Genomic DNA, 18,988 nt, shown 5'->3' on the forward strand with positions numbered 1-18,988 from the left:
GGCTGCCTTGACCAAGCCTCTCTCTTTAGGCAACATTCCCATGCTTACACTGAATTCCTTGAAAAGGAGGAGAGCATATATATGAGGTTCAAATGCAGGGCTTTGTGCATGCTAGGTTAACCTTCTACTACCCAAGCTACACCCTCAGCTTTTTAATCAATTTTTTAAAAAAAATTTAAAAACAATTTTTTCCCATTTTACATACCAATCCCAGTTGCCACTCCCTCCCTCCCCTCCTTATACCTCCTCCTGCTCCTCATCCCATCCCCTCATCCATACTCCTCAGAGAGGATAAGGATTCCCATGGGGAGTCAACGAACTCTGGCACCTTACTCTGAGGCAGGACCAAGCCCTTCCTCCCCCTATATCAAGGCTGAGCAAGGTATTCCTTCAAAGAGAATGGGTTCCAAAAAGCCAGTTCAAGCACTACAGATAAATCCTGGTCCCACTGTCAGTGCCTACAGACTGTCTAAGCCACACAACTGCCACCAATATTCAGAGGGTCTAGTTTGGTCCTATGCAGGTTACCCAGATGTCAGTTCGGAGTCAGTGAGCTCCTTACTAGCTCAGGTCAGCTGTTTCTGTGGGTATCCCCAAACTGGTCTTGACACCTCTGCTCAAACCTGGCACCAGGGAAATTCCCTGGAATCCACAAGAATGACCCTAGCTAAGACCTGAAGCATTAGTGGAGAGGGTGCCTAAACTGGCTTTCCCCTGTAATCAGATTGATGACTACCTGAATTATCATCAATGAATCTCCATCTAGTAACTGATGGAAGCAGATGCTGAGATCCACAGCTAAGCACTGGGTGGAGCTCCCAGAGTCCAGTTGAAGAGTGGGAGAAGCGATAACACCCTCAGCTTTTGACAAAGTTCTCTTATAACAATTCTCTCATTTATACCTTTAGCAGAGATATGTTCACTAGATCATCTTGACTTAACAAGAGAGCCTGCTTCTGATCCTTGTCAAGGGGACAATGCCCCAAAATGTCAGATTTAGACATTTCTTTGAGAAGCACATGTCAGATCTTTCCTGGGTGGAGCACGGAGACTCAGGAACACTTCAAGTGCTATTGCAAGTGAATGCTGCAGATAACCTCACCATTCATTGGTGTTTTCCCTAAAGCCTTTTATGACTGAAAGAATGGATTGGATTTAGAGATATTCCCTCATCAAACCTATGATTTTACTGTACAGCCTTTGGGGTGCATCAAGGCCCCAAACGAAATCAAAATGGTTCCAATCTGGAAATAGTTTGAAGTAGCGGAGATTTGTAACTTGGGGAAGTATCCTGGCTACGTCTTGTGGTGTTATGAGGGCATCATGTCCACCAGCCCAAATGGCAGTGGGCACCTTCATGGCAGTCAGGTCATAGATGGGAGGACGACTCTGTGTGAGAGAGAACAAGCAATCATGAAAAGACACTGTATTAGCAGCATGTGAGCTTCAATGAAAGGTAAGCCTGCAAAGTGAGTATATGAGCATAACTCTGTTCGACAGTGAGAGAGGGGGAAATGTTCCCACACAATGAATGATTCCTGCCTTCAAGGAGTTTGTGAAAGAAATATGCAAGGAATGATAGCTAACGAGGCACTTGAATACAGACTTTTAAGGGGGTTGGGTTTTGACAGGTGTGGTGGTTTGGATAAGGATGACCCCCCTCCAATAAACTCTTATTTTTGAATCCTTGGTCACCAGTTGGTGGAGTTGTTTGGGAAGGATTAGGGAGTGTAGCAATGCTAGAGGAGATGTGTCACTGGGAGCAGGCTTTAAAAAGGTTTCAAAACCTAAACCATGTCCAGTACCACTTTTTGCATCATGGTTGTGTCTCAAAATGGAAGCTCTCAGTAACTGCTCCAGTGTCATGTCTGCCTGCCTGCCTGCCACCATGCTTCCCACCACAATGGTCACATACTCTAACCCCAGGAAACTGTGAGCCCCAAACTAAACCCTTTCTTTTATGAGTTGCCTTCATCATGGTGTTACAGTATTAGAAATGTAATGAAGACAACAGGTAACCATGTATGCTGGAAGGCCTCCCAGTGAAGGAATAGTGTGCAGACTATGACCAGGAGTAATAAACTTATGAATGGACCAAGCTAAGGAAGCCAGATCTCTTAGAAACTTTGAGGCAAAGCAGAGTCATTTCTCAGAGTCCTGAGTTAAGACAGATAAAGTCTGAATTGTGGGATGACTAGAGAAGGGATAAGTAGATGATTGGTATAGTGAGGACACAGGGTGTGGGTTCTCTAATTAAAGCTCTAGAGACAACTAAATTCTCCAAAGACTAGGGGGAACCTGTGGAGATTCTAAGGAGTATGTCATCGTTTAGGAGGATTGGGAAGATGAGTAATTAATAGAAGGGAAAAAGAGGGAAAACAACTAAACAGAGCATCGGACTATGAAAATGCAGGACAAGGGGAATTGTTCCAAACTCATAGAAAGATCTTCAGAATGTGAGAACAGAAAAGGAAATTGACTAATTAAAAGCCATGAATGACTTTAAGTCAGAAAAAGACCTCAAATAGATTTTTCCAAAGTTCAAGAAAGAAAGGGAGGGGGAAGTAAGGCTTTTTTACTTCTATATTAAAAGACATTGGAGAAACAGAAGGATGGGATGAGGATTTCATTGAATAAGAGTTCAAAGCAAGGCTTGTTTGCTTATGTTTATAAAGTACAGGGGTTCCTTAAAGCAATAAGAGCAGCTGGCACCAAAGCACTTTACAGATTTAAAGTAACCCCCTGTTTCTAAGTAGATAAAGAAATGTTTGAGACATCACAATTCCTGATTTCAAATTGTACTATAGAGTTATAATAATAAAACAAGGGCATGTTGACCAACTGAATACAACAAAATACCTGGAAACTAATGACACAGCTACCGAGATGTAAAAACCATGCACTGGAGAAAGAACAACCTTCCCAACAAATGGTGCTGGGAAAACTGGAGGGCCTCAGGTTTAAAACTGAAACAAGAACCCATCAGAGCTGCATATTTATTTTCCAGGATGCTAGTAAAGATTCTTGTGAAACAATTCCCATTATTGTGAACCCTTCCAATTTTTGGTTTAAAGAAACTTTTCACTAACATTGATTGTTTCTTACTGGAATTTGAAATAAAGAAGCAAGAATAACAGGTACATGAAGCTAATATACATGCTAAGAAAACTGAGGTAAAACAAAATATGAATATATTTAGCACCTCTGGAATGAGGGAATGCAAGCAATTTACTCTCATTTGTGTACACCCCGTTGGTTTCCCCAAAGTTTTCATGTTACAAGGTTCTGCAGACTAATAACTGAAAAACCTATCAATACAAATGTCAGAAACTAGCATATAGAATTTTTCTTACTCAAATAAGTTCTCATCAAAATTCCTCCAAACCCTCTTCTCAGGTCTCTGAGTATCTCACCTGGTTGTAGTGATTCATATTTTCTGCTTCACTTCCCCAGTCATAAGCTCTGAATTCATCAGATCGGTAAAGCTGAAATCAATGTTTTAGGGAAGATATTCAGGGTAAGAATCATGAGAGCCTCAGTGAATCTTAGAGAAATATCACATGGGGAGGAAAAAGGGCTCTATGTTCTCAGAAGGAAGCAAACTTCGTATCAATACAGAGAATGCTGTCCAACAGAGAGACTAAGATGGTTTTTCTTGTTTTGGAGAAGAAACTCATGGAAAAGTAAGCCCCATTAGAAAGCCAAATCCCACACACTTCTCTCTTGGAGGAAACGTCATCTCACTTCAGGGTACCCTTTACTGCAGCTGAGGGCACTTTTTACCAGTTCTAGTTTAAAATGGAATTCATTTGTGTCACATACTTGCTCTCTACCTTAAAACCTTTCTCCTCAAGTCCAGTCTCCTATCAAAATCTGGATAGACAACAAGTGCCAAGATGGAGACAGTTTGTAAGTGTCTAGAGACGAGCCTGTTGATAGGGGGAGTTATAACGTTTGGCATGAACTGAGACAAAGATGGGCCTGACTTTCCATGACAAAGATGTTACCTGTTTTATATGCAGGATGTTCTGTATTGATGATCCTGTGGGAGCATGTGACATGTATACATCCAGTCGGCTCTAGGAAGTTAAAAACAGTCATCCAAGGAAATGAACCATGTGTCTCAGAAAGACAGAACAATTAAGAGTTTGTAACAAATATGAACTTTGCTTTCAAAAAGACATCAAACCATCACTGAATATGTGTCTGTGTGAAACATCTGAATATGAGCAGACCTAGGTTGAGCTGGGCATGGGTTTTCTGAGGAAAAATAAATATGCACTAAGTCTAAATCCTGGTGCAGGGCAAAACAACCAGGTAAAGTGCTATGTGCAAGCATAAGGATTGTATACAGGTACAGGCATGCTATGTGCAAAGCATGTGCATACTGCCACAGATAGATCACAGATCCTGGGTTTCAGGTTTGCCTGTTGTTAGTTATCATCTTTAGGACTCTGGTTAAATTATGTAATTTGAGTTTTACCTTTTTATCTACAAAATAAATATATTAACTTAGTAGATGTGGCACTGGGTGGTAGGGATAGGAAGCAGAGGCAGGAGGATCATTATGAGTTCAAGGCCAATCTAGGTCACAGTGTGAGAGCGTCACCAAAAACCATACAAACAAATAAATAAATGCATTAAAAATCATGCTATCAACCTGCTAAGTTCCTGTGGAGAGATACATTCTACAAGAATAAAGGAGGAATCCTTCCAAAGTTTGCTTTACTCTTTCTGGAGATCATAGGGGCAAAATGATGCAGTTAAATAATAACCGTACCTGTACCTTAGATATTATGATTCATATAGAGAGAAGCTTTTGAACATCCTAACTCCTGAACAAGGAGTCCTTGATCAGTGGTTCCTCATGGGTATAGCCTTTGAAAACATAGGAATGAGATCCAATGGTGAACAGCTCTTTTGGAACTGTCTTCACTTGAACTGTCTGTATTCTTTGTAATTAGCAATTGCCACATTATCATTAGGATATATAGCAGGGGTAGCTATGCAACCACTCTACTAGACATTTCCATTCTGGGCTAGACTTCTCACATTAAGCAGTGAATTTTGTTTGAATCCAAAATTGTGAATTAATGGCTGCACCCATGTAGTAAGTGTATAACTTACTCAAACTTCTCCTTTCCTAGAATTTAAAATTTAGTTTAATTCACCAAAATGAAGTAAACTGAAATCGCATTAGTATCAGCAGCTTACAAGCATGTGGGAATATTCTTAGCACTCCTTAGGAAAGTGTTAAGTCTCCTAACTTTGACAGACAATGGAATGGAATCTTTTCTTCCCCTGTACTCATGTTCATGGTCTGTTGGGATATCTAATCCTTCATGAATATAAAATATCTGCCTTCAAGGACTTGCAACACCTATGACTTTATGTAGTATAATGAAATATGACATTTCTTTAAGCATCAAATGGCCACTTAGTTCTTATACATACCATATTCATATTTTTTTTGTTGAATCCAGCCCACAGGGACATAAACTCACTACACATTGGTCGGAGTATCTTTCTATTGCAGACTTTGATGTAAGTTGCCTTTGCCTTCTTATCTTCTAAAAAGAAACCTTTGGTACCAAATATATGCTGTGATATAATAAAATAAAATAAAATAAAATAAAATAAAAAATAAGTGTGTTTTTAAGATGTCTCCGTAAGTACCTTGATATTTGCTTAATTATATGAATGAACCAATTTTGGAAACTATATACATTTGCATTTATTTTCTGTAGTCAAGGAGACAAAGTCACTTAGAGGAGGGTAGTTATCTGTTTCCAAATGCAGAGGTCATAAATTGTAATAAGGAGTCTTTGTCCCCAAATTCACTTGTCCATGGTGGATCTCTCCTGTAATCTGTCTAATCATCGATTACCAAGTTTTTGTTCAGTGGTAAGAAAGAAGAAAGAGGATTTCACTTTAAGATAAACTCTTAGACTGAACTGGAAGGACATGTGGGTTTTATCTATATTTTTCATATGCACATTGGCTGTGTTTTACTGCCCTAAACTAACTATTCTTCATGATGAAAAGCAGAGAATGAAACACCTAAGAGAATTTGGTGCTGGCCATCAAATATATTATGATGTCACAAGGATAGCATGTTAAAACATTCAGGGCTTGTGAGTGTAAGCTTGGACAGATCTCCAGTGTAGTCCAGGATCTGCACAGAAAACCAGTAGTGAGGGAATCAGAGAGTTGGGTCTTAAAGAGGCAGGACCTTTGACAATAGGGAATGCATACAGATAAAACACAAACATTATTGGGCTCATATGTGATGTGTATAAGAAGAACAATGCATTTTATAAAACTGATGTTATTTATAGATGGATGAGTCTATTCCAAATGTCATTAACAAACACTTTACTAACTTGAGTGTGGTGATACAAGAATTAGAAACAGGAGAAGTGCTATAAATTCAATGACTGTCATATTAATTAAGTGTGAGCCTCAAAAGATCAACAAAAGAAAGAAAAGAAGGAAGGAAGGAAGGCAGATGGACAGGCAGATAAGAAACAAATTAATTCAATCAGCCCTGCCCAGATGTAGATGGTAGTCAAAACTAACTGATGACAACATATTTTGAAATAGTTGTTACATTTCCCTCGGTCAAAGTAAACAAGGCAGTGAAAATGGCATGTAACCAGTCATATGACCACAGGAAAATATCTTCCATGTTTGGAAGATGTATTTACTATTATTTCCTTTCTTTCATACAACTCTGTCCCAAAGCAGGGCCTCATCTTGTTTTATAAGAATTATTGTGATTGTTTAATTTGCTTTCTGGTTTCATTTTTGTTTTGTTTTGGTTTTTGGTTTTTCAAGACAGGGTTTTTCTGCATAGCTTTGGAGCCTATCCTGGCTCTTGCTCTGGAACTCAGGCTGGCCTCAAACTCACAGAGATCTACCTGCCTCTGCCTCCCAAGTGCTGGGATTAAAGGCATGAGCCACCAAAGCCTGGCCTGATTTCATTTTTGTACAGATTTATTTTTATAATCATTCCAAACTCAAATGACAATGTCAACAAACTATTAATTTTATCCTTCAAGATATGCTATTTGTGGCCATGACAACGAGAAACCTAGACCAACAGAAGATAAAACCCAAACAACTCTCAAGTAAATGGAATTCCAAAGCCACAATTATTAATTGAACAACTATTTTGCAGCTTAAAAACTAACAGTATTTAAATGTATACTTGAACTTGGAGTTATTTGTGGTGATATATTATTTATGATTTAATAAAGCTTGCCTCAGGTTCCAGGATACAAAGCCATCCACAAGCTATAGAGGTGAGGCGGTGGTGATATACACCTTTAATCCCAGCAGCCATACTAGTTAGCTATAGAAGCTAGCTAACACACCTTTAATCTTAAGACTCAGGATTAAGAGGTAGACAGATCTCTGTTAGTTCAAGGCCACAGTGACTACGTGTAATTGGTCCAGTCCTAAAAGAAACAGCTCACACAAAGGTGATCTCAGCACCTGGGATCACACACCTTTAATCCCAGCACTAGGGATGTGGAGACGGGAGGATATGGCTGGACAGAGAAAAGAATAAAAGTCAGGGGGAGACAGGATCTGAGAGCTTTTGCCTCTGAAGATTCGTGGGGACAGGATTGCCATTTCAGCTGGGTAGAAGTAAGATCTACTGGCTTGGTTGCTTTGCTTCTCTGATCTTCAGCTTGAAGCTTGAATCCGAGTATTAGTCTCTGGGTCTTCTATTATTTCATGCTACAGATATTGAAGTACTGGGATAAAACTGGGTTCTTTAATGATCAGTGTAAGCTCTCACATGGAAAAATATATGTTAGTAAAGGTTTTCTAATGTCAAACTAAGACATTCTTAATCATACGTGATTTGAAGAATATCTTCCAATTGGACATTGTGAACTCACTGACCCACCCAACTAAACAGAACAGGAAAATGTATGAATAGATAATAAACTGGTGTCGAACCCAGCTCGGCTGAAAGTCTATGCATGCCTCTCTGTAAGTGACTGAATTTAGTTAATTGTATACGGTACCTACAGACACCAGGGACACAGGCATACACACACCGGCACACACACACACACACACACACACACACACACACACACACACACACACACACACACACACACACACACAGGTACATACTCATGGACTCTGATTTCTATGGATTTTGCCTAAAGTTCCTACTTCTATTTCATACAGATTTAAAAATAATACGGATCTATGATACAAGATGAGATCCTGAGATAAATTTTGGCAAAACAAGGAGCCTACCTTGATTATGGAATTTGGAAGTAGGAAAAAACTGGTAAAAATGCTTGTGGGATATTTGAATGAGATCACAGGACCCATGGCAAAATTCATTTTGATTCTTTGTGCCAGTTCAGGCATGGTGGAAAAGGCTATAAACCCTGGGAGAATAGGAGACAAGACAATCTTGTAAAAATTCCATATACTCATGCAAAATTTTATCAATGGGAATGAGTGAGATTCTGTGTTGCTGTACTTTATCTTCCTACAGCAGTGATCTTGGAGAGAAGCTGGAACAATTCTCTGAGTTGTTCTGCCTAGATAATATGACAGAAGGTCTGGCTAGTCCATAACTTTTTCTAATACTATTGCTAGACCACTTAACTCATTTAGGAAAAATAGTAGTAGTTGGTGGGTAAGGGGTAATCTGGTGAAACAGCTACTGCTTGGTCAACTATAGAAACTTCATTTCCTAAGCATCTAAGCCCGTTGGTCACGCACAATTTTAAGTTGTTCAGTGAGTCACAGAGATTCTGGAATTAAATAGTCAGTTCACAAGACAGAAATGAAGCTGTTCTTTCTGCAGCTATTCTGCAAGCTGCCTTTCCTGTTACAGAGTAAGATTTGATTGTCATTGTCTTTGGTGTCTTGCTGGATGTTCACACTCCACCCCCACACTTTCCAGCTTCCCAGAGTGAAGATGTTTCCCTTGGATACACAGTGATATCAGTAAGACCTCTGTATCTCCATTTGCTCTGCTTTTTTTCAGCAGTGACATGACACCATGCATATCCCTGTGAGGATAAGGGTAAGGATCAGTACTGCACCCATGGAAGTTACAGGGGTTATCTGGGCAATTTACTTTCCCAAGATGCATTGCTATGTCCCTGCTGGAGATACACTCACAAACACACATAGAAATACTTGCTGAAATGTTAACACTGTTTGTGTCATTGAAATTACCTGAGCAACTGACACTGTGCCAGGTAGACAATTCGTATTCGGAGCATGTTTGGAAATGTGTGGAGGTTAGTTCTTTTTTTGTACCACTGGCAATGCACTTTATGGTGGTCAGACATTTAGGTACTAGGGTCAGGGATAATAAACAACCTCCAAATGGATCCTTCCCTTATTTTAAAAAATTCTACCCTAAATGCAAGAAGCATTTAATGAAACATGCTCATGCCCACATGCAACAAGGCATGATTGTCTCATTTGCAGCTCAGTAAGGGTAAGTCCTGTTCACATACTGAGTTGCAAGTCAAGTCCTTTGCCATTGCTTCTGATCCCATTGGTGGGCTCCAACCAACTTGCTCTGAATTTATGTTCTGTATCAGTGGGATTGTTTGGGAGATGAGGGGAGGAAAAATACTGAACACAGATCCCTAAACATAGCAAATGCTCAGGAAGTACTAGATAGAATTATACAATGGTCCAGCTTCATTTGGGTTCTCTTATTGGCATGCTGATAATTTTTTGATCTGTGTTCTCCTCTGCCCACTTCCTCTCCCAGGCTTGTGAAGGGCTATCAGCATGAAGAACTAAGCAGCATCTCTTTTTTGGTGATCAATAGTAATGGCAGCAATGGATATACTTACGCAGTTTGGAAATATTATGAGATTTATTGTTTCTTGCAGTTTTACCCAACCTAAAATGTCACAGCTTCTCATGACTAATTCTCCTAACATTGGAAATTTCAATGGAAGATCAGTAACAAATCCAAATCTATGTCAATATCATTTTCTTTTAACTTTTATTTGGAAAAAACAACACTTGATGATTTTTTCAAAATGTCTGGGTAAAGCTTAGGGTGGGTGTGTGGCTCAGTGGTAGGGCCCTTGCCTATAATGTCTGAGTCCATGAGTTCTAGTCCCAGTGTTGCAGAAAAAATATAACCAAGTGTCAAGAAATCATAATATTGCATTTAAAAATAGAGAGTAAGTTACATAAATAGATATGGCTAGTTGATTTATTAGAGTAAGTTTTTGTGTTTCAACTCACAAACAAATGTGACCAAGTAGTTTCCATTTGTACAAATTACAGTTGAGTCCTCACTTTTCATTTATTTAGACTGTCTCTGAGTGTGAGACAGCTGGGACTCATGTGGATTGTGCTGTTTGCCCATCTGTTGATTTGCCTTGTTGCTTTAAGCTTTGTCTTTCCAGCATAAAGGGGGGGCATCTAGAAACTTTATCTTTAGAATTACTTCTCTGGAGTTTGGTCACAAACTATTTCTTGAGACTTATGTCACCGTAACAGTTGTGTGTGCGGCTGTGATCCCCAAATGAGGGAAAGATTGGGTAGGCTCTTCATAGTCATAGCTTCTGGACTACAGTTTCACAGATATACAGAGTAGGAGGGTTACTCTCAGCACAGGACAGAGAATGAAGGGCAATATAAATGGCAGGTGATTACTTAGTTCCAACAGAGTTGTGACATTAGCCCTTGTAAACATACCTATTGTAGTGCCGAGTGAATGTCCAATGAAGTACAACTTCTCTTGACCTGTTTTATTGACAATGAAGTCTATTATCCCCGGGAGGTCATATTTGGCCATTTCATCAAAGCTGTAAATGAAACAACATATAAATATAGTTTTAAAACTCAGGCACTTGGTTGATTCTTTTTCACATAGGAAATCTGTGCCACCTACTTACTTGGTGTGTATATAATTATTCACTCAGTTAAATGGATACTATTACAACATTTTTTTTTGCATTTTTTTCTGCTTATTTTCTGATAGCAGGAATGACCAGGGGAGTAACATATACTCTCTCAAGTTCTTCATTCTCATTCCTTATATTCCTCTTTGTTCCCCTTTCTTGCTTTCATTCTCTTTTTTTGCTTCTGATTTCCCTATGGTATTTATGACTGTTATTCAATATCCATCACTGTTGTCATTTATGATTCTATCATTCGCTAACTGAGCAACATTAGAGAAGTTATTTACATGTTATGATCATAAGTATGCCCACTTGGAAAATGAGCCAGGAGTTACTGCTTTATAGGACTGTTATAGGTCTTGGTTTGTATGGAAGAAATGACTTGCCTGTTAGTAGGTACTTTATCTGATATTGTTATTGTTAATACACACACACGTTAAATATCCTATAATAGCAATATTAAAATCTTATGTTCATCTAGCATCTGTAGAAGAGATCAAAAAGGATGATATATTCAGTAGGATCAAGTACCCCATGAGCTTGTAAAAAGTGTACATGAGGGAACCAATAAATTGGTACAACCAAATTTGAGAGAATTGTTGTGGTACCTCACAGAGAAACACTTCCAAGCTTTCTGCCAAAGATTAGAGATATAAAATGTTTCCTAAATTTTGCCCCTTCACACAGCTTTAGTCCAAAAAATGTATTCCTTTCCTTTTCTCCTCCAATCCTGTTCATGGAGAAATGACTATGAATTGGTACAAAAATGATGTGTTCTCTATTCTAACAGCAGGATGTAAGTCAACTTGGTACTTAGGTCCTTTGGAAGGGAAGGGAAGTCTATGGGGGACAACCCTGTCCTCTAGTGACAGCAGAAATTGTCAAAATACCAAAAAACTTTTTATTAACTGTTCATTAACATTTTAAAATGTCATATTGGAGTTTTTTCTAAAACAGTATGCTATATAATCCCTTCTGTGGGTCTCTCTCCTTTTTTTCTTGTTGCTGTTATTTATTTGTTATTTGAGGTACAGTCATGTTGTTTTCACAAGGACTGAACTATGGCTGGTCTGGAATTCACAGTATAGCCCAGGCTAGCATTTAACTCCTGGAAATCCTCTTGTTTTCCCAGTACCGGCATTACAAGTATAAGCCACCATACCTGGCACTGTGGAATATAATCTCAGCTACAGTTTCTTTAAATGAATGTAACATGACTTGATGGATTTTAATGATTCCTTCATGGAAGGCCTCACCCTCCCTGGGGAGTGAATGGGAGATGAGATGGGGGCTTGTTGGGGGGTATGGGAGTATTGGAGGGAGAGGAAACTGGGATTGATATGTAAAATAAGATTGTTTATAATGTAAATAATATATATATATATATATATATATATATATATATATATATATATATAACATGAGCATAATTTTAGCAAAATGGATTGCCTAAGAGAAAACACTACTTAAAAGTACTAGTAGAATTAATTCTGCTTTCTGCATTTTCTTTTGGATATGTTAGAAACCACAGGGATTTTATAACCTGAAATATTATGTGTTAGCCATGAATTTGTATTTAAGGAAACCCCTCCAAATTTTCATAGATTTTTCTTAGATACAGTTTACCTAAAAGCCCAGAATTTCTCTTCATTTGCTGAGAGAGTTTTGTGTCTTCTTGACCAAGTGTTCCCCCGACTGTTTCCCATCCACACATCATAGCCTGCATCTGCTAGAAGGAACCCGAGGCTTCCATTGGCGAAATTCTCAAGCCAGTAGGCGTTGTCTGCAAACAAGGCATGCTGCATATACACAACTGGCCGGGTACCTGGACAAGGGCCATGAAGAAAGAAAAAAAGAAAGAAAGAGAAATTTATAGCCACACACACGCACGCACGCACGCATGCACGCACGCACGCACACAGAGGCAAGCACACACACGCAGGCACACATGCATGCATGCACACAGAACATACCGTTTCTCCTTTGTCACTAGTGTATTAGTTTAGAGTATTAAATCCGCATGAATAGCTCTTGCAGCACATACTATATCCTGGTGCTGAGCTGACTGGTGTGCATGCATCAGCTTCTTGACTTCTTAGGACAAATTACAAAGTAGTTTCAATTTTGAGGGACAGTTTACGGATGTGCAAACCAAGCTTTCCATAATTAAATAGCTTTCCTAAATGGTCTCTTTAGTAACAAGTTTCAGAGCAGAAACTTAAAACTGATTGTGTCTCATGCCAAAGCACACATCTGTGACTGCTTTGCTTTATGTGTGCATTTGCAGTCACCACTCTATGATGCTTACAGTTTTTCAATCCTACCACGGTACAAATCAATACCTGTTCAATATAAACTGTACTTCAATTGCAATTTTGATTTCCCCTCCCCAGGCTAGAAGGAGCAATATAATACTATTTCTAGATGCTACACAGGGCAGACTTGTCCTTCACCTTCTAGATAGTCATGGGATCACCAGTGCAAAGTACTACAGTGCACTGTGTTTTTGATCAGGGAGCAAAAAGAGAAGGAGGGGGAGACTCCAGGGGTCAGCCACCCAGCTACACTGCAAGGCATGAAGTAAGAAGTAAAGAAAGGTATATAGAAATAGAGAAAGGTAAAAGCCGAGAGACAAAAGGTAGATGGGATAATTTAAGTTAAGAAAAGCTAGCTAGAAATAAGTCAAGCTAAGGCTGGGCAGTCATAGGAAAGAATAAGCCTCTGTGTATTTATTTTTGGAGCTGGGTTTCAGGCACCTAAAAATTAAAGAGCAAAGGATAAAAAACCCAACATACAAGGTAGTGAATGTTCAGTGAGATGAGAGAACTGGGGCTGATGATTAAAACAAAGTAAAACAACAAGAACAGCAGCAGCAGCAGCAGCAGCAACTAGCACAATAATTTAATGACTGAAAATATAGGTCCTGGAGTCAGGGAGCCAAATTTAAATTCTGGTTTTGTCACTTGTTGTTTGCATGACTTTGTGCCCGGTTCAGAAGCTGCCTTTCGCCATCATCTGTAAGTGGAGACAGCTAGTGTTTGCTCAGAGTTTAATACGTAGAACAATACAGCCAGCAAGCAGGTTGTAATTCCACACCTTTTCACAATTTTCTCTCCTTAAATTTATCCCTATAAAACTCTTCTCTCCATACCCTTTTCTCCCTCAAGTTTGTTGCCTGATTTAATAAAAACAAAATGAAAAATAAACAGATCCAGGATGTTATTCTTATTTGAAATGAAGGTAACAGGGCATTATTTAGGGTATACCCATCACCTAGAATAGATCTTCTATTAAATGTATTTATTGGTTTCTTGACATTTAGATCTAACTTGGAAAACTATATTTTGTATAGCAGAATTGCTCACATGCCATTCTGGGTTTTCATTTGAAAGCTCTTGAATTGCATAGTCCTTTCTCAGAGGGGCAGATTCTAAAACACTGATTCTGGTGGTTTTGGCTGCCATTGAATATGGATGGAGGAAAAGAAGCTGCAGGACCAACATGGTAAGCAGGTGTCAATGACTATTCCCCCCCCCATGCTTTGAAAATCTTTTGTTTACACTTATTTCACTCTCTGCAGAGAGTAGCTGCAATTAGCTTTCTCTTTTAGAGTGTAACTTCTGTACTTCTGCATGTTTGGCTCTTTCATTTCACAAACTGTCCCTGTGATTATGGTTGCCTGAATGTTAGTTTTCATTCTTAGAGAAGGCTTCAGAAATGTACTGTTATTCAACTCTGTGATAAGAGAAGAGACCCATTAATTTCTAGAGGGATAAGAGGAGGCAACTTTGGGATCTCACTAGAGTCAACTTCATTCAGCCCGAAAAGCCAGTAATGAGTTAATAATTACCACCTTGGTATTCACACCTGAGGCAAAGGCCTGATTTTCCTTAGCAAGATCTATCTTGCCCTTTGAGCCTTTAGAGAAGTAGAAGGAAAATAATGAGCCTCCTTTTTTGCCATTAAAAGAATACTGCAGTAACTCAAACTGATTTGAACAACTCTGTCCCTCTCCCGATGAATACTTAGCATTCAATTTCAGTCATGCATCTTTCTCTCCAAGAGACAAATCTCCTGTACCTGTGAGTCCAGCTTGTGCCCTTCCATGGGGAATCCTGTTGAGGGTGAGAATGTACCCATCTGCAGTGGTGACTTCATACTCTTCACTGGGGTAGCCGTTGTAGATGATGATTTCACTCTGTAGTAGACATAGAGTTATTTGTAGCTCTTCCTTTCAGGAGACACCACAAAGTGACTAACAAGTTTATGGGGTAGATTATATAAAATCTATAGCCATAGGTAGTTGTAAAATTAAATTTATTACACAAGGTTTTCCTTCATAAAAATAAACAAACTGCTAGAAGGTATCTACTAAAATATTGGGGATGGATATTTAGCACTGACCTATCTGAGTAGGCTATATTTCCTTGTTATTTGTCTTTTGATTTTCCTTTTGGATTTAAAGATGGTAAAATCCCATGCCAGGAGAATGCTGTTGTGAATTATCCAAATGGCATTAATGATATGAATTTAAAAGGGGGATTGATGACTATAAAAGATACAACATGTTCTGCTTCTTATAGCTAGAAAATATATATCAGCTATTAAGTCAAAGGAGCTGATTACCAGCCTGAAACTTGCAAAAATGTTATAAACTGTTTATCTCATCCAAGATTTTTCCTACAGCAGGGCTGGGCCTTTTACAATCCCACCACCCACTAATCCATTTTTATTTGAAGTTTTTGGACTTACAGTATTCATCCACACTTCCGGATTCACTTCATTTTCCAAATCGAAGAGTTCACTAACACTTAAAGTTTCATGTATCAAGCAAGTTGTTGTTAAAAATAACCACATCATAGGCATGCCTGGCACGAAACATTGAATGTTTATGGGTTAATCTTATCCATCTATGTTGATGACTAAAATTAAAATCGTACCATGAGGAAAACTCAAGAGAACAGAGAAATTTGGTGCTTTATGGGAGAAACAAATACAGTGAAAATTACTTGGAGTGTCATCTTAAGCCAATTTGTAGGCCTTTCAAATTTTGTTTCAATTAAGATATTTATAAGACCTTGTTGTTGTTCAGTTGTTAGTTCAGAAGACAAGTTTTGACAACATGGCAAATTAAACAGTGGAGTCGTCTGTATCCTTGCCTTTCATCCCACAGAGCATATGGGAACAATGAACAGATGGAGTTTCCACTAAGTCATCAAACTTGTAGTCAGTTTCTAGAGATATGATACCATGTACATTTTTCAAAGTCCAGCCTGGCACGATCTCATATGTAGTCATACTCGATTGTCATGGTTTAAAGAATCATAGCTTCAAAGACAGACCCACAACATCTGAGCAGGAGAGCTCATCTCCTCGATGCTGTTAAAATCAGTCACCCTGTACTTGAAGTTCAGTCTCTAAACAAACAAGCTTTTTGACTGTGGGTAAGGATGCTAATCTCTATGAGTCTTAGGTTTTTGTTAGTAGCATTAAGATAATAATATCTTGACTTTTTCATAGTGACAGTGATGATTAAGGGACACAACAGACATAATACACTGCAATGTAAATTCCTTAGAAAAGTTTCTACTATTTTTCTTATTAGGATGAGCAAGAGGCTGATAGCAGAAATCCATTACCATATCCAGTTAATGTCTAAATTTTAAAAGCACAGTCTGCATTCATGCATGTAGTCTCTTATACTCCTTACATCTTCTTTCAAATCCTATCTATAGATATTATATGTAATTTGAAAATGGCAATAGCATCTATTGAAAGCTTCAAAGACACAGACTTCATGTTTAAGTTGTGTTACTTAAATATAGAGAAGCTCCATAAATGTGCTACTAATACATCCTCACAATAGCAAAGCAAAGAAAGGCTTAGAGACACTTATGATCTGCCCAAGGTCACAGAACCAACAGGTGACAGGTCTAGAATGGGCATGCAAACAGCCTCACTGCAGAACCCTTGCACCTTGTGGACACTCTTATCTGACTCCTTGTTGTGATGAATATCCATCTTACCTAGTTAGGTGAGCTTCCCCTGTCCAGAGGACTTCCGAACTTTTGCTTTTGACATCAGGCTGAAGAGTGAGATACAGCTGTAGTGACAGTTAGAAGCTAGAGAAGTGACAAACAGGAAGCTGGTGGAAATGAGGAAACCTTGGACTATGACACGCCCAAGGCGTCTCCCCAGCACACCAAATGAGTGATGCACTTGTAGATTGGGAAATAGTGGTCTACATGATGCCAAATAACCAGTTTGGCTGAGTCTCACTGATGTTTGCAGGTAGTATCTGTCACTCTTGAGGGGAATCAGCAACCTTTTTGTGCCAGTGCTTCACATGGGGAAGCATAATGAGCTCAGAATCCTATTGGACAAAATCAGATAACAGGCTCTCCCCTCCCAACCCTACAGCATCATCAGCATCACGATGAGTATCCACAGAAACAATGTATGAAAGTACTGTCATCGGCTGTGTAGTATGTAGGGAAGCATGTGACTATGAGTCAGTTGAGATGCAATCCAATTCTTGACATAAGACCAGGGGGAGTGTGGTAGAGGAAACCGACCGACATGTCAAAGGACTTTGACCTATAGTAAACTTTGGCAGCAATCAATTTGGTTTTGGATCTAGAAAACATCTAACTGCCTTCTTAGAGGTAGAGATGTATACCTAAAAAAGTGAAGACACTTTAGCTATAAGTTCCACATGAGCAATGCTAAATGGAGGTTTGTGTGCTTCAACTTTCTGTGTCTTCCTGTAAACCTACAGAACCGAAACCAGCACTGTACAAGCATTTCTATTTGGTCTTCCCCTGAAATCCTTTCAGGAATGAAGGTATTATCCATATTTGTCCAAATCCTAGGATCCATTTCAGTTGAATGGGAAATTTCAGGCCAATTACACCAATGTGGAGTAAAAGGTGAGACTCAGCTTGTTGGAACAAGAAGAGCTTAATCCCTACTCCATATTCATTCCAGTTTTGATAAAGAATTCAAACGTGTTTTGTTCTGATTGACAGCATGATGGCAAAGACATATGCATTTGTTTGAAGGGCGCATAGCTTTAGACTATTAATTACTTCTAACAAACTTTTATGAACTTTTTGGAAGTTCCAGGAAGCACAATACTGGTTCTTTTTTATTTATTTATTTTGGTTTGCTTTTCGTTTTTCAAAACAGAGTTACTCTGTCTTGGAGTCCATGCTGGCACTTGCTCTGTAGACCAGGCTGGCCTCGAACTCACAGGGATCCACCTGTCTCTGCCTCTTGAGTGCTGGGATTAAAGGAGTGCTCTATCACAGCTCAGCAGGAAGCACAATATTTTTAGTGTTGATTTGTTGTCATGACTTTGCATACAGAGAGCATGACTATAATTCAGTTCCTCAAGATTTTATAGATTATAAACTTGTTTGAGTCTCCAAAAGATTTTCCATTTGACTTATATTTTAATAATCTGAGGAATTCATATTGTTTTGCTTGTATAGAAAAAATTATGCCAAATAATTTAGTATAATCATTTGATAACAATTTATCACCCAACTTATATAATCTTGTTTTTAAAAACAAGTATTCAATATTTAACTGAACATTATATATGGTATAATAACAGTGTTTATGATATTTCCTATAAGTATTAATGTAATAATGACTACTATGTAATATTGAATATGGTTAGATAGTTCAATCATATTAGTTTTGATTTAAATGAACTGAATTGAAACATTTTCCTTAACCCTATGAAATATAAAATAGTAGCTAGCCTCTGGTCTCTAAGAGTTCATTTTTTCTCTACAACTAGATGATATTAGAGCTGGAAAGTAATTGTAGATAAAAAATTTAAAATAAGAGGCAGTATTTAGGAAAAATTTATGTACTGTTTCTGATAGCTCCATCAATGAATCCTATCACAGCCCAGCAAATTGTTTAAGGAACACTGTCCATATATTGACCAAAACGTCTAAAAACATGTGTATCCTGGCCCAAAAATGACATTTGCCCTGACAAGGTTTACCTCTTTTTTTGTTTTATTGTTTCTTTCACATCAAAGTCTTGCTTCT

General features: G+C 38.6%; 1 protein-coding gene across 1 annotated transcript; it reads right to left on the reverse strand.

Annotated features, from left to right (window-relative positions):
• Nucleotides 1–956: 956 nt before the first annotated feature.
• On the reverse strand, nucleotides 957–15,788 carry Lipn (lipase family member N). The gene is made up of 9 exons (XM_035443086.1): nucleotides 15,675–15,788; nucleotides 15,003–15,120; nucleotides 12,549–12,747; nucleotides 10,717–10,826; nucleotides 8,284–8,420; nucleotides 5,455–5,601; nucleotides 4,008–4,079; nucleotides 3,414–3,485; nucleotides 957–1,389 (listed from the first exon to the last, which is right to left on the reverse strand). The coding sequence occupies exons 1-9, from the start codon at nucleotides 15,786–15,788 to the stop codon at nucleotides 1,156–1,158; spliced, it is 1,203 nt and encodes a 400-aa protein (XP_035298977.1). The 3' UTR covers nucleotides 957–1,155.
• Between the last annotated feature and the right edge of the window lie 3,200 nt (nucleotides 15,789–18,988).

The sequence above is a fragment of the Cricetulus griseus genome, chromosome 3 (assembly GCF_003668045.3).
Source record: "Cricetulus griseus strain 17A/GY chromosome 3, alternate assembly CriGri-PICRH-1.0, whole genome shotgun sequence".
NCBI classification, from domain to species: domain Eukaryota; kingdom Metazoa; phylum Chordata; class Mammalia; order Rodentia; family Cricetidae; genus Cricetulus; species Cricetulus griseus.

What these genes read in the sequence shown, in the direction of transcription:
- Lipn (XM_035443086.1), bottom strand. Translation starts at nt 15,788, where the DNA reads ATGCCTATGATGTGGTTATTTTTAACAACAACTTGCTTGATACATGAA. An exon ending in ACATCCTGCATATAAAACAG is followed by an intron (nt 3,486 to 4,007) that starts GTAACATCTTTG and finishes CATTGATTTCAG; the next exon opens with CTTTACCGATCTGATGAATT. An exon ending in ATATGAATCACTACAACCAG is followed by an intron (nt 1,390 to 3,413) that starts GTGAGATACTCA and finishes TCTCTCACACAG; the next exon opens with AGTCGTCCTCCCATCTATGA.